This window comes from Protomyctophum bolini (genome assembly GCF_963924005.1).
Source record: "Protomyctophum bolini genome assembly, chromosome: 1".
NCBI lineage: Eukaryota > Metazoa > Chordata > Actinopteri > Myctophiformes > Myctophidae > Protomyctophum > Protomyctophum bolini.
Window position 1 is genome coordinate 9,290,428 of NC_137862.1, and position 14,735 is coordinate 9,305,162.

At 49.5% G+C, this 14,735-nt stretch overlaps 1 protein-coding gene across 1 annotated transcript in view; it reads left to right on the forward strand.

Annotated features, from left to right (window-relative positions):
• The window catches only part of adamts7 (a disintegrin-like and metallopeptidase (reprolysin type) with thrombospondin type 1 motif, 7), a 57,148-nt gene that overhangs the window by 29,761 nt on the left and 12,652 nt on the right, over positions 1-14,735 (forward strand). Inside the window, exons 12-22 of the mRNA XM_080762805.1 lie at positions 1,706-1,798; positions 2,367-2,512; positions 3,823-3,992; positions 4,399-4,532; positions 5,829-5,949; positions 7,216-7,460; positions 7,800-7,941; positions 8,222-8,348; positions 8,882-9,098; positions 9,547-11,610; positions 12,296-12,448. Coding sequence (XP_080618931.1) covers positions 1,706-1,798; positions 2,367-2,512; positions 3,823-3,992; positions 4,399-4,532; positions 5,829-5,949; positions 7,216-7,460; positions 7,800-7,941; positions 8,222-8,348; positions 8,882-9,098; positions 9,547-11,610; positions 12,296-12,448 — 3,612 coding nt within the window. The remainder of the gene's footprint in view (positions 1-1,705; positions 1,799-2,366; positions 2,513-3,822; positions 3,993-4,398; positions 4,533-5,828; positions 5,950-7,215; positions 7,461-7,799; positions 7,942-8,221; positions 8,349-8,881; positions 9,099-9,546; positions 11,611-12,295; positions 12,449-14,735) is intronic.

Genomic DNA, 14,735 nt, shown 5'->3' on the forward strand with positions numbered 1-14,735 from the left:
TTTGATATCAATAATAAAGCTTTTCAGACAGTATTACGCCAGAAGCAGTTGCCAGTTTGATTCCTTCTGGCGGAACGTTACGTCATAAGCAGTTAAACCATAAACAAATATAGGCAAAAGCCACAAAAAAAAACATACAACAACAACAGTGTAAAAGTGTTGAAATGATGCGGTAACCCACAGGCCGTTCTGAAAGGACCAAACACAACGTGATGACCGTGAGAGAGAGGAGAGACCACACACATAGCGGTCTATAACAAACATAGTTTATGTGTGATTGTCTATAAACTCCACTGGCTGCTGCTGCTGCTGCTGCAATGTGTTCAAACACACACGCACGCACACACACACACACACACACACACACACACACACACACTGGGCTGCTGCTGCCATGTGTTCGGGGCTTTACGAGCAGAGCCCACCGGCGCTGACACAAACCACAGGATGCACACGAGACGGTGGTCTCTCCTGTCTGACTCCTCTCGGTGTACCCGACGTTAAAGGACCACTTCACCACTTTTCAACCTATTTTCATTATAATAGGTCCTCACTAATAATCATGATTAAATGGCACAATTATTTTCTACTCAGTCTTGTGTCTCATAGGAGGGCTGTGGGCAGTTTACAAACCCGTCCACCAGTGACATCATCAATGGGGAATCCAAGCTAATAGAAACTGCAGGCTTTCTAGTCCTGAAAAGTTCTCACAAATCTAAACTTTTTAGTGAAAAAAGGTTTAGTTAAAAAAAAATCTGCCTAACGATGATGTCACTGGTGGACGGGTTTCCGAACTGCCCACAGCCCTCCTATGAGACACAGACAGAGTACACAGAGTATTATTAGTGAGGAGTCTAGGACCTATTATATGAAGATAGGTTGAAAAGTGGTGAAGTGGTCCTATAAGGAATGCAGTCACCAGAATCGTACGGTTATAATAATACAGTCATAGCTCTGTATTATGAGCTCTCATAAAAATATATATCCCACCAAATCTCCTGGTTACATCAACATCGTACATGTGAAGTGGTTTGTTTGTGCTTATTTTGTTGAAATGGTGGAAGTCGCTATGGTGAGTCAGTCACGACTCACCAGCCCCGAGTCATTAACTTCCTGGTCTCAACTGCGCATGTTTCTTTCCTTCCAGGGAGCAACATGGAGTCCACCGTGCGGTCTTCGCTTCCCGTCCTCTTTAAATAGTCCTTGATTTCCCTGGCCTGTTTGATAGGGGTGCGAGACGGATAATTCAGAGCATCTCACTGGGGACAGGGTGTCCACCGGTACAATTTCATTGTAACTAAGATATAGTTAAAGACATAGATATTCAATACAAATCCATAATGTTTTTTTAATCATATTTAGCCCTTACAAATATCCCATGCTAATGTGACGCCCGGGATTTGTCCAACATCTTAACCACTAGAGTGACTAGACCAAAGCCACTCTGCTACACTAACTAGTCCAACATCTTAACCACTAGAGTGACTAGACCAAAGCCACTATCTGCTAGTCCAGTAGCAAGTTGGCAAGTTAAATCCCATCCCTCCCAGGGCCAGCGACAAACAACCCCATAGCCTCAAGTGACCTGGCTCTCGGCCAATATATTTCAACGTACGTAATATTAATATATTATAATTGTCCTTACAGAACATTATACAGTACTCTATGGTGGTGTTAATATATTTATTATAATTGTCCTTTACAGAACATCTGCAGTACGTTGTGGTGCACGGTGGGGAAGACCTGCCACTCCAAACTGGACGGGGCCGTGGACGGAACCCACTGTGGGGAGGATAGAGTAAGTAACACACTGTGGGGAGGATAAAGGAAGTAACACACTGTGGGGAGGATAAAGGAAGTAACACACTGTGGGGAGGATAAAGGAAGTAACACACTGTGGGGTGGATAAAGGAAGTAACACACTGTGGGGAGGATAAAGGAAGTAACACACTGTGGGGCACCCCACTGTCTCAATGGGATAGTTCCAATGTTTGGAACTATAGCCCACTGCACCCCGCTTTGCGGCGAGATCAAAGCGTGTCGCCACTCTCTTACTAGATTACTCTGGGATAAAGTAATTAACACACTGACCCACTGTGGGGAGGATAAAGTAATTAACACACTGACCCACTGTGGGGAAGATAAAGTAAGAAAATAAGAATGTGGTATATAAATAATACCCTAACCTCAATTTTTTTTTAGGTTAAGGCTCTCTCTCTCACACACACACACACACACACACACACACAGAAGAATGTCACAGGTTTTCTTTTCTTTTTCTGACTGTTAATTACATTGATCTTTGTTAGAACAGACATGTGTGCGTCGTTGTTAATTCTACGTTTCGTGTGTGTGTTTCTTACCAGTGGTGTTATGGCGGTGCGTGCGTGTCAGTCGGCCGTCGCCCTCAGAGCGTGCACGGCGGCTGGGTGGCGTGGAGCCAGTGGTCGGCGTGCTCCAGAAGCTGTGGTACCGGAGTCCAGAACGCCCAGCGAGACTGTGTAGACCCAGTGTAAGTACCAGAGTCCAGACCCACAGGGACTGTGTAGACCCAGTGTAAGTACCAGAGTCCAGACCCACAGGGACTGTGTAGACCCATTGTAAGTACCAGAGTCCAGACCCACAGGGACTGTGTAGACCCAGTGTAAGTACCAGAGTCCAGACCCACAGGGACTGTGTAGACCCATTGTAAGTACCAGAGTCCAGACCCACAGGGACTGTGTAGACCCAGTGTAAGTACCAGAGTCCAGACCCACAGGGACTGTGTAGACCCAGTGTAAGTCCCAGAGTCCAGACCCACAGGGACTGTGTAGACCCTGTGTAAGTCCCAGAGTCCAGACCCACAGGGACTGTGTAGACCCAGTGTAAGTACCAGAGTCCAGACCCACAGGGACTGTGTAGACCCAGTGTAAGTCCCAGAGTCCAGAACACCCACAGGGACTGTGTAGACCCAGCATATGTTCAGTAGCATTCAGGGATGGAGCTCGAAACCCAATACCCGAAATAACCCGATAGCAAGCGTATTGATTGAGTACCTGGTATCAATTAGCTTTGGGCTTATCAAGCCTGTTATCGAGCATAGCGGCCCATGCCGTCATGTTTAAACAACCAACGCAAGATCAAGAAATAAATCTAATCGCCCACGCTGGCACAAACATGTCGGTCTAAAAGTGTAGAGATACCTGCCAAGTTACCAGCGCTGCCCGGGTAACCAAATTATGCTTTTAAAGTGACGCTACACACATTAACCGGTTAACTGTTTTCTTCAATATCATTTTCCAAAAGTGAAAAGGTCAGTTGCCTTCCTTCTGTTACAAAAGTACTGTATTTGAACTGTATTCAGCTATTTATATTTGATTTGGTTTCTACTGTCCTAAACACTACTCAAGGAGAGATTAACGATTGCGAACTCCAGTGAGCCATTACTAACTATGTAACCTGGGCAGAACTGTCGTAAAAAACTTATTCATTATTCTAATTGTTGTTGCAATTTACGAGCTGCGTTCGCGCATCTTACTTGTAATAATACTGAGCATTATACCTGTCACAGACAAAGCAAAGACATGCGCAAAGCAAGTTCAATCAGTGCAGTTGCTGCCAGCCGTTATTTGGGTCGCCTCAGCATCACGTTCTTAGGCACATGATTCACTTCATCCAATCACACACACTCACTGGAAGTTTGCACTGCTCATCCTGCTGCTTACTTGATGCTGCACACACTGATACTGCTTCGGGGGATTCGGATGCCCTTGATCTCCGTACCTAAAAAGCAGATCAAATTCATCGCCAACCCTTAATAAATATATTGCTCATTTCCTCCAGTCCTGCCCACGGGGGGCGCTACTGTCTGGGAGAGCGGCGGAGGTTCAAGGTGTGCAACGGAACGCCGTGCGTCCTGGAACGACCCAGCTTCAGAGACCTGCAGTGTGCTCACTTCAACTCACTGCCTTATAAGGGCAGGCTGCACACCTGGGTGGCCGTTAACAACAGAGGTGAGAGGTCACTTCAACTCCATGCCTTATAAGGGCAGGCTGCACACCTGGGTGGCCGTCAACAACAGAGGTGAGAGGTCACTTCAACTCTATGCCTTATAAGGGAAGGCTCAACACCTGGGTGGCCGTCAACAACAGAGGTGAGAGGTCAACACAGGTGAGAGGTCAACAATAGAGGTGAGAGGTCAACACAGGTGAGAGGTCAACAGAGGTGAGAGGTCAACAACGGAGGTGAGAGGTCAAGTTCAACAAGAGGTGAGAGGTCACTTCAACTCCATGCCTTATAAGGGCAGGCTCCACATGTGGGTGGCGGTCAACAGAGGTGATGCATGTATGTATGCATGGAACATGAGAGAGAGATACCAGGCTAACATAGTCTCTCTCTCTCTCTCTCTCTCTCTCTCAGTGAACTCCTGTGAACTCCACTGTCGTCCGGTGAAGGAGAACTTCTCAGAGAAGATGCTGGACGCCGTGTCCGATGGAACGCCATGCTACGAAGGCAGCTCTAGTCGAGAGATCTGCATCGATGGCATCTGTAAGGTACTAGTACTGTCTGATAGATATCTGTAAGATACTAGTTTTGATTGATTGATTAACAGTTTGCAGAATTGCAGTACATTTCAAGTGTTTTATTTCCAGATTTAAAATGATTCTCTATTCAAAATGATTCTCGATTCAATACATAGGATTTCATCACAATCTACTCCAGCCAACTGAAGTGACTATACTACAGTAACTTGAAAATGACTGAAGACATGATGTTTCTGTGATTAGGATGAGCTTAGATTTTATATCACAAACACCATGTAGTGAAAACTCCTGTAACTGTAACCAGAAGAAAAAATCTAAAAAAGGGAAATTATGAATCGATTTTGAATCGTTCATAACGGGAATCTAATTTGGATGGATGTTTTTGACACCCCTAGTGCACATAGAGCCCGTTGACTCCAGTTCAATTCAGATGCTCGACAGCCATGGCCGTGGAAACCGTGAGCGGGTCAATCCCTTATCACGGCATAATGTGTTGCTTTGGGTCCAATAGAACCTTTTTACAGCTAGCAGCCACGTTGAGGCTAAACGCTGACAGAGATTACATGAATTGTTTCATTTAGGATTTACTGTGCTTGCACTGTGGGCAGTATTTAACCTTCAGCTGGATTTATTTATTTGCCAGAATGTCTGAGCGCCCTCTGTGGATTCACTAGATCAGTGGTTCTCGACCAGTGGTCCAGGGACCACCAGTGGTCCTTGAGGGGGTTCCAGGTGGTCCCCATGCAGCTAAATGATGGATTGTGTGTGTGTGTGTGTGTGTGTGTGTGTGTGTGTGTGTGTGTGTGTGTGTGTGTGTGTGTGTGTGTGTGTGTGTGTGTGTGTGTGTGTGTGTGTGTGTGTGTGTGTGTGTGTGTGTGTGTGTGTGTGTGTGTGTGTGCGTGCGTGCGTGCGTGCGTGCGTGCGTGCGTGCGTGCGCGCGCGCGCGCGCGCGCGCGCGCGCGTGTGCCTCAAATGGGTCTGAGAGGCTAAATGTCATCAAATGGTGGTTCCGTGGCTCAGATGGGTCTGAGAGGCTAAATGTCATCAAACGGTGGTTCCGTGGCTCAGATGGGTCTGAGAGGCTAAATGTCATCAAATGGTGGTTCCGTGGCTCAGATGGGTCTGAGAGGCTAAATGTCATCAAACGGTGGTTCTGTGGCTCAGATGGAGAATAAATAATGGACCTTGATGTGAGAGAGGGTTGAGAACCACTGATTTACTACATAATAATGTACAGTATATTTGCTATTGTGTGTCTTGCAGGATGGCGGGTTGTGACAATGTGATTGGCTGTGTGTCTTTCAGGTCGTGGGCTGTGACTACGTGATTGGTTCTAACGCGACAGAAGACCGCTGCGGGGTGTGTCACGGGAACGGCTCTACGTGTGAAACGGTGAAGAAAACCTACAACGCCAGCGAGGGCCTCGGTACGTAACGTTCACCTCTGGTCTGTAATGTATGCTGCAGCGTTCGATTCCTCTGGTCTGTAATGTATGCTGCAGCGTTCGATTCCTCTGGTCTGTAATGTATGCTGCAGCGTTCCATTCCTCTGGTCTGTAATGTATGCTGCAGCGTTCCATTCCTCTGGTCTGTAATGTATGCTGCAGCGTTCCATTCCTCTGGTCTGTAATGTATGCTGCAGCGTTCCATTCCTCTGGTCTGTAATGTATGCTGCAGCGTTCGATTCCTCTGGTCTGTAATGTATGCTGCAGCGTTCCATTCCTCTGGTCTGTAATGTATGCTGCAGCGTTCGATTCCTCTGGTCTGTAATGTATGCTGCAGCGTTCGATTCCTCTGGTCTGTAATGTATGCTGCAGCGTTCGATTCCTCTGGTCTGTAATGTATGCTGCAGCGTTCGATTCCTCTGGTCTGTAATGTATGCTGCAGCGTTCCATTCCTCTGGTCTGTAATGTATGCTGCAGCGTTCCATTCCTCTGGTCTGTAATGTATGCTGCAGCGTTCCATTCCTCTGGTCTGTAATGTATGCTGCAGCGTTCCATTCCTCTGGTCTGTAATGTATGCTGCAGCGTTCCATTCCTCTGGTCTGTAATGTATGCTGCAGCGTTCCATTCCTCTGGTCTGTAATGTATGCTGCAGCGTTCGATTCCTCTGGTCTGTAATGTATGCTGCAGCGTTCGATTCCTCTGGTCTGTAATGTATGCTGCAGCGTTCGATTCCTCTGGTCTGTAATGTATGCTGCAGCGTTCGATTCCTCTGGTCTGTAATGTTCGATTCCGTAGAACTATGGCGAAGAATGTTCGTCGACGTCTACCTGTTTTCACAGCTAGGCGAAAAAACTAAATAAAAACGAAGCTATGATGCCTAAAACTAGGACTAAACTAGAACTGAACTCTGTCGAGTGCCTACTTGCATGCTTGTTGCACACTAGTAGGCCATAAATGGCCTACTAGTGCGCAAACAGAGCGTGCAAGTACTGTAGACCGCTACAAACTTTCAAATCTCAGCCTCTCTGTGAAAGAACATTTGCAATATTTAATTATTAGGTTTAGCTATTTGCTACGTACCTTGCTTTTGGAGAAAAAAAGTAGTATTTTGAAGTCGGTTTTGGGTGGTAATGGAAGGCGGGGCTTTTCAGAATAAAAATCTGCCCAATCTGCTTGGCCCTATAGCGCCATTATTATGAAAAATGCAGGCGCATTTCCATGGTGTTAACATGGTTTTCCCCCCATAAGGTTACGTGGACATCGGGCTGATTCCGGAGGGAGCGCGTGACATCCGCATCGAGGAGGTGTCCGAGGCGGGGAACTTCCTGGCCCTGCGCAGCGACAACCCGGACCAGTACTTCCTGAACGGAGCCTGGACCATCCAATGGAACGGCGAGTACAAGGCGGCCGGGACCGTGTTCACCTACGAACGGACCGGACACCTGGAGAACCTGACCTCGCCCGGGCCCACCATGGAACCACTGTGGATCCAGGTATAGGAGTCACTGACCTTCTGCCCCACCCCCAGGGCTCCTGCCCTGCGCCCAGCGGTCAGAGCAGAACCTCTGCCCCCATTTTGGAGGCGCTAGCCCCTCCTATATGTCCAGCTTTACGGGTCTGTGTGAACACAAACATTGGCTTGTGATTGGCTGATCACCCCATAGAGATGATGCTCCAGCTCCTCTTCCAGGAGACCAACCCCAGGATTCAGGAGTATCACTGTTCTGTTCTGTGTTCCAGGAGACCAACCCAGGAGTAACCGTTCTGTTCTGTGTTCCAGCTGCTGTTCCAGGAGACCAACCCAGGAGTAACCGTTCTGTTCTGTGTTCCAGCTGCTGTTCCAGGAGACCAACCCAGGAGTGCGTTATGAATACACGGTCAGACGACCCGTCTCGGAGGACGACCTCCTCCCCGTCTCACACTTCTCCTGGAAGTACGGCTCGTGGACAGAATGCAGCGCCACCTGTGGAGCAGGTAGGAGAACGTTGCTTTTGTTTTGTTCTATCATTTCATCCCCTAGTTCACCTGTTCATCCCCTAGTTCACCTGTTCATCCCCTAGTTCACCTGTTCATCCTGTAGTTCGTGGGAGTTTTTATCTATGGAGAATAACATTGGGTTTCTTAAAATCGTCTCTCGCTCTCTCTCGCTCTGTCTCTCTCCATGTCTCTCCATCTCTCTCTCTCTCTCTCTCTCTCTCTCTCTCTCTCTCTCTCTCTCTCTCTCTCTCTCTATGTATCTCTCTCTCTCTCTCAGGGGTCAAGCGTCAGATAGTTCACTGCGTGGAGAGAATGTCTGGGATAGTGGACGAGGACCACTGTGACCTTTTGACCCGGCCGGACGATAAGCAGACCGTCTGTAACAAAGAGCTCTGTCCGGCTGTGTGAGTTTGACCTCTGACATCCTTGACCCCCGGGAAAGGATTTGTTTACAAAATCCTTTAGGTCATTCCACTTCACTCATATGCACGCACACACGTACACACATACACACACACACACACACACACACACACACACACACACACACACACCTCTAAGCACACGTGAATTCTAGTTCCTTTATTCTTCAGGCTTTAACACATTTTCAAAATGGCCACTACTGCTATTCCCTATCATGCATTCAGTATATATATATATATATATATATACGGTATATATATATATATATATATATATATATATATATATATATACTGAATGCATGATTACAATCACATCACACAGCATGCACACAAGCCCCACCCCCACCTGGAAACCAACCAATATGAGGTTTTAAAACAGAAGTCTCAAGACTTTCTTGTGTATTCCTCGAAATGCTGTTTTGTATTAATCAAACTAAATTCTAACTCTCTCTCTCTCTCTCTCTCTCTCTCTCTCTCTCTCTCTCTCTATCTCTCTCTCTCTCTCTCTCCAGGTGGTGGGCGGGCGAGTGGCAGAAGTGTTCGTCCAGCTGTGGGAGTTCCGGTCTGACCAAGCGGACGGTGCTGTGCATCCGGGCGGTGAGCGCGGAGGAGCAGACGGCGCTGCAGCTCGCCCAGTGCAAACACATCACGTCCAAACCTGAGGCGCTGACGTCCTGCAACACGCACGTCCCCTGCCCCGCCCCCTGGAGCACAGGACACTGGACAAAGGTGAGTCCCCTGTCCTGTCCACTGTCCTGTCCACTGTCCTCTGTCCCCTGCCCTGTCCCCTGTCCTCTGTCCCCTGCCCTGTCCCCTGTCTTGTCCCCTGTCCCCTGCCCTTGGCGGAGTTACAGACCCCCAGGAACGCGCCCAGGAGGCCGGGCCGGTTCCGGCGTGCCGCCCCGCGTCCAAAACGGTTGAGAAATGTTACAGTTAATATCTGCGTGTGTGTGTGTGTTTGTGTGTGTGTTAGGTTGCACACAGGTGGTGAAAAACAACCATGCTGTTTTCGTGCTCATACCCAGCCAGCCAGCCACCCACCCACCCACACACATAGCTCCGTAAGGGAGTGGTTGCACCACTCAAAAAAAGGGTACTCGACGGCCATTTTTGGTCCTAGGTTTAGTGGACAGAATTCCACAATGTGTTCATATCGCTGTCCTCTGTCTCCTCCCAGTGCTCGCTGACGTGCGGACGAGGCCTACAGGAGAGGAACGTGTCCTGCTCCAGGAGGAACGCGGCCGCCGACTGCGATCCCAAAAAGAGACCCGTCTCTGTGGCGCCGTGCAGCCTCCGGGAGTGTCCGCTGGTCACGGACGTCGTCTTCGAGGAGAGCCCCGAGTCTTCGGGAGGAAGCGGCTGGTCCAGCGAGCCGGAAACCTTCAACGAGATCAACTCCATACCCGACGCGGCCGGGCCGCCTCGGCCCAGACTCCACCACGGTACCGGTACCGGCACGACCAGAGCTCAGCCCAGGGGTCGCGGCGACCTTAACGTCGTCGTCGCGGAGGCAGATCTTGACCAGAACAATCACATCGAACAGAGTCTGGATCGTTCCGGCGACAAGAATGTTCCCGTGGACGACTTTTATTACGACTATAATTTCATAAAGTTCCACGAGGAGGAGCTGTCTTACGACTTTGACGCTGGGAACGAGGACGGTGGTGAAGACCGTCCGCACGATCCCAAAGTCCCAAACGGTTCCGGGGAAAAGCAGACGGTCCCCACGCCGACTACCTCACCGATCCACGCGACGTCCGTGCTTCATGACGCGTACACTTCGGACGTCGACGATCGGCGGCATCCGAGTCCGGACAATGTCGTCGTCGACGAAGACGACGACGACGAACCGTCTCCAAACGAATCCTCTCCGGAAGAATCGGAAAACGTTTTTCTCCCCGAGGACTATTTTTTGCCCGTATCGACTGTTCCGCCGCCTTCCGTTTCTCCAAGTCGTCGATATGCAGAGAAATGGAAAAAGGGGCATCCTGAGATTCACACGCTGCCTAGTCTGGTGTCGACGACGCACGAGCCAACCACGGTCACTGGAGTGCGGAGAGACCGAGAGGATTATTCTGAAGAGGAAGACGTTATTGTCGAGGTAGAATACAGTTCTACCACTAGGGGGAGTCCAGCCCGTAGTCAGATCGACATCCTACCGACCACGTTCAGCGCTGATGTGACGGAGGAGGTTTATCGACTAGCAGAGAGTACAACGGAAGCATCTTCCCCCTCTGTAGAAACCACTTTACAATCTGAAACGACAGAAGCAGCTTCCCCCTCTGTAGAAACCACTTTACAATCTGAAACGACAGAAGCATCTTCCCCCTCTGTAGAAACCACTTTACAATCTGAAACGACAGAAGCATCTTCCCCCTCTGTAGAAACCACTTTACAATCTGAAACGACAGAAGCAGCTTCCCCCTCTGTAGAAACCACTTTACAATCTGAAACGACAGAAGCATCTTCCCCCTCTGTAGAAACCACTTTACAATCTGAAACCACATCATCGACGACGCAGAGTGACTTTAAACTGCTGCATTTTAACGCGGACGCGATCGCCGACGCGCAACAACAAGGCAATTCCACGCCCAAGATAACATCCTATCATTTCTCCCATCAGGAAGACAGGATCACCCCCGTGCCTTTAGAGCCAATCTCAGGGAAACGAGAGACCTCATCGGTAAGTGGAACACACGCATTACCACCCACACACGCGGAGGAAGAGTTGTTTCTCAGCCTAACGACATCCCAGCCGCTTCCAACAACACGACCACAGCTAGCCACGCCGTCCGTCTCGACCCAGCAAACCCCCTTCTTCTCGGACGTCGACTACAACGCCATTATCGTTCCTCCAATGGCGAGATCCGGAGGGGGTGGTGGCGTCACAGAAAACGACCGGCTTCCTCCTCCCATATCCCTGGCTGATGTGCGGCCCGTTGGCGCCGGCCTAGTCGCAACACATCCGCCTACTACCCAAGTAGCCTCCACCCTAAACCTAACCCAAGGCCCAGCATCCTCCACACTACTCAGTCCTACTACTGCTCTGTGGTCAGTCCTGGTGCCAACATCAGCCCCAGCAGCTGTCCTGGTGCCAACATCAGCCCCAGCCCCAGCAGCAGTCCTGGTGCCAACATCAGCCACAGCCCCAGCAGCAGTCCTGGTGCCAACATCACCCACAGCCCCAGCAGCAGCCTCGTCCACCCCAGATGCCCACTGGCTCATCGGCAACTGGAGCGCAGTGAGTTCTCGCATCGCACGCATCCCACACATGATGGTAACGGTTGTCCTCCTACGGTGGTGGAGGAACAAAGACAAGTTCAGTTAGAGTCTCAACAGACATTAACGTTCCTACTGTATGTGGTCTTGTTACAGCATGCTGACACGGTATATCTGACGTTCCTATATGGTTTTATTACAGCATGCTGACACAGTATATCTGACGTTCCTATGTGGTATATCTGACTGACACATTTCAGCAATATTGCTGCAGGAAGGAGCCGATTAGCAAGTTCCATAAGCAGTGCAGAAGTGTCATTAATGATGGCAAAGCACAACCCTCAAGTGTAATATCGCCATTATACAACATTTACCCTTATTATATATATTAGCTAAAAAAATATATCTTATTTTTTCTTTTTTTGAAATGACAGATACGACCGAATATGGCCCTAGAAAATTGCTAGCCTAGCAACCCTCTCTGGGAGAGGAGTGACACTTAGCACAGCTGATTGGCTAGATGGCTACTTCAACCAATCGGATTGCTTCCTCGAAACGGGCCTGCTGTATAATCTGTGTACATATGACTGACACAGTATGGCTCACAAGCACAGAACCATCGGTCTCACTTCTGTGCTTGTGGTCATGGACTCATGGTTCTGTACGTGTGGACTGTTTCATGGACTCAAGGTTCTTCTCGTCCACAGTGCTCCACTAGCTGCGGGCTGGGCGCCACCTGGAGGGTTCTGACCTGCAGCACTGGATCGGACCGTGACTGCGACGTCACCAAGAGGCCCGTGCCGGCCCGACGCTGCTACCTGCGGCCATGTTCCAGCTGGAACATAGGGGAGTGGACCAAGGTGAGTCCTAGTAGAACATAGGGGAGTGGACCAAGGTGAGTCCTAGTAGAACATAGGGGAGTGGACCAAGGTGAGTCCTAGTAGAACATAGGGGAGTGGACCAAGGTGAGTCCTAGTAGAACATAGAGGAGTGGACCATGGTGAGTCCTAGTAGAACATAGGGGAGTGGACCAAGGTGAGTCCTAGTAGAACATAGGGGAGTGGACCAAGGTGAGTCCTAGTAGAACATAGAGGAGTGGACCAAGGTGAGTCCTAGTAGAACATAGAGGAGTGGACCAAGGTGAGTCCTAGTAGAACATAGGGGAGTGGACCAAGGTGAGTCCTAGTAGAACATAGAGGAGTGGACCAAGGTGAGTCCTAGTAGAACATAGAGGAGTGGACCAAGGTGAGTCCTAGTAGAACATAGAGGAGTGGACCAAGGTGAGTCCTAGTAGAACATAGGGGAGTGGACCAAGGTGAGTCCTAGTAGAACATAGGGGAGTGGACCAAGGTGAGTCCTAGTAGAACATAGGGGAGTGGACCAAGGTGAGTCCTAGTAGAACATAGGGGAGTGGACCAAGGTGAGTCCTAGTAGAACATAGAGGAGTGGACCAAGGTGAGTCCTAGTAGAACAGAGGGGAGTGGACCATGGTGAGTCCTAGTAGAACATAGAGGAGTGGACCAAGGTGAGTCCTAGTAGAACATAGGGGAGTGGACCAAGGTGAGTCCTAGTAGAACATAGGGGAGTGGACCAAGGTGAGTCCTAGTAGAACATAGGGGAGTGGACCAAGGTGAGTCCTAGTAGAACATAGGGGAGTGGACCAAGGTGAGTCCTAGTAGAACATAGGGGAGTGGACCAAGGTGAGTCCTAGTAGAACATAGGGGAGTGGACCAAGGTGAGTCCTAGTAGAACATAGGGGAGTGGACCAAGGTGAGTCCTAGTAGAACATAGAGGAGTGGACCATGGTGAGTCCTAGTAGAACATAGGGGAGTGGACCATGGTGAGTCCTAGTAGAACATAGAGGAGTGGACCAAGGTGAGTCCTAGTAGAACATAGAGGAGTGGACCAAGGTGAGTCCTAGTAGAACATAGAGGAGTGGACCAAGGTGAGTCCTAGTAGAACATAGGGGAGTGGACCAAGGTGAGTCCTAGTAGAACATAGGGGAGTGGACCAAGGTGAGTCCTAGTAGAACATAGGGGAGTGGACCAAGGTGAGTCCTAGTAGAACATAGAGGAGTGGACCAAGGTGAGTCCTAGTAGAACATAGAGGAGTGGACCAAGGTGAGTCCTAGTAGAACATAGAGGAGTGGACCAAGGTGAGTCCTAGTAGAACATAGGGGAGTGGACCAAGGTGAGTCCTAGTAGAACATAGGGGAGTGGACCAAGGTGAGTCCTAGTAGAACATAGAGGAGTGGACCAAGGTGAGTCCTAGTAGAACATAGGGGAGTGGACCAAGGTGAGTCCTAGTAGAACATAGGGGAGTGGACCAAGGTGAGTCCTAGTAGAACATAGAGGAGTGGACCAAGGTGAGTCCTAGTAGAACAGAACATAGAGGAGTGGACCAAGGTGAGTCCTAGTAGAACATAGGGGAGTGGACCATGGTGAGTCCTAGTAGAACAGAGGGGAGTGGACCAAGGTGAGTCCTAGTAGAACATAGGGGAGTGGACCAAGGTGAGTCCTAGTAGAACATAGGGGAGTGGACCAAGGTGAGTTTTAATAGAACATAGAGGAGTGGACCAAGGTGAGTCCTAGTAGAACATAGGGGAGTGGACCAAGGTGAGTCCTAGTAGAACATAGGGGAGTGGACCAAGGTGAGTCCTAGTAGAACATAGAGGAGTGGACCAAGGTGAGTCCTAGTAGAACATAGGGGAGTGGACCAAGGTGAGTCCTAGTAGAACATAGGGGAGTGGACCAAGGTGAGTCCTAGTAGAACATAGAGGAGTGGACCAAGGTGAGTCCTAGTAGAACAGAACATAGAGGAGTGGACCAAGGTGAGTCCTAGTAGAACATAGGGGAGTGGACCATGGTGAGTCCTAGTAGAACAGAGGGGAGTGGACCATGGTGAGTCCTAGTAGAACATAGAGGAGTGGACCATGGTGAGTCCTAGTAGAACATAGGGGAGTGGACCAAGGTGAGTCCTAGTAGAACATAGGGGAGTGGACCATGGTGAGTCCTAGTAGAACATAGGGGAGTGGACCAAGGTGAGTCCTAGTAGAACATAGGGGAGTGGACCAAGGTGAGTCCTAGTAGAACATAGAGGAGTGGACCAAGGCGAGTCCTAGTAGAACATAGAGGAGTGGACCATGGT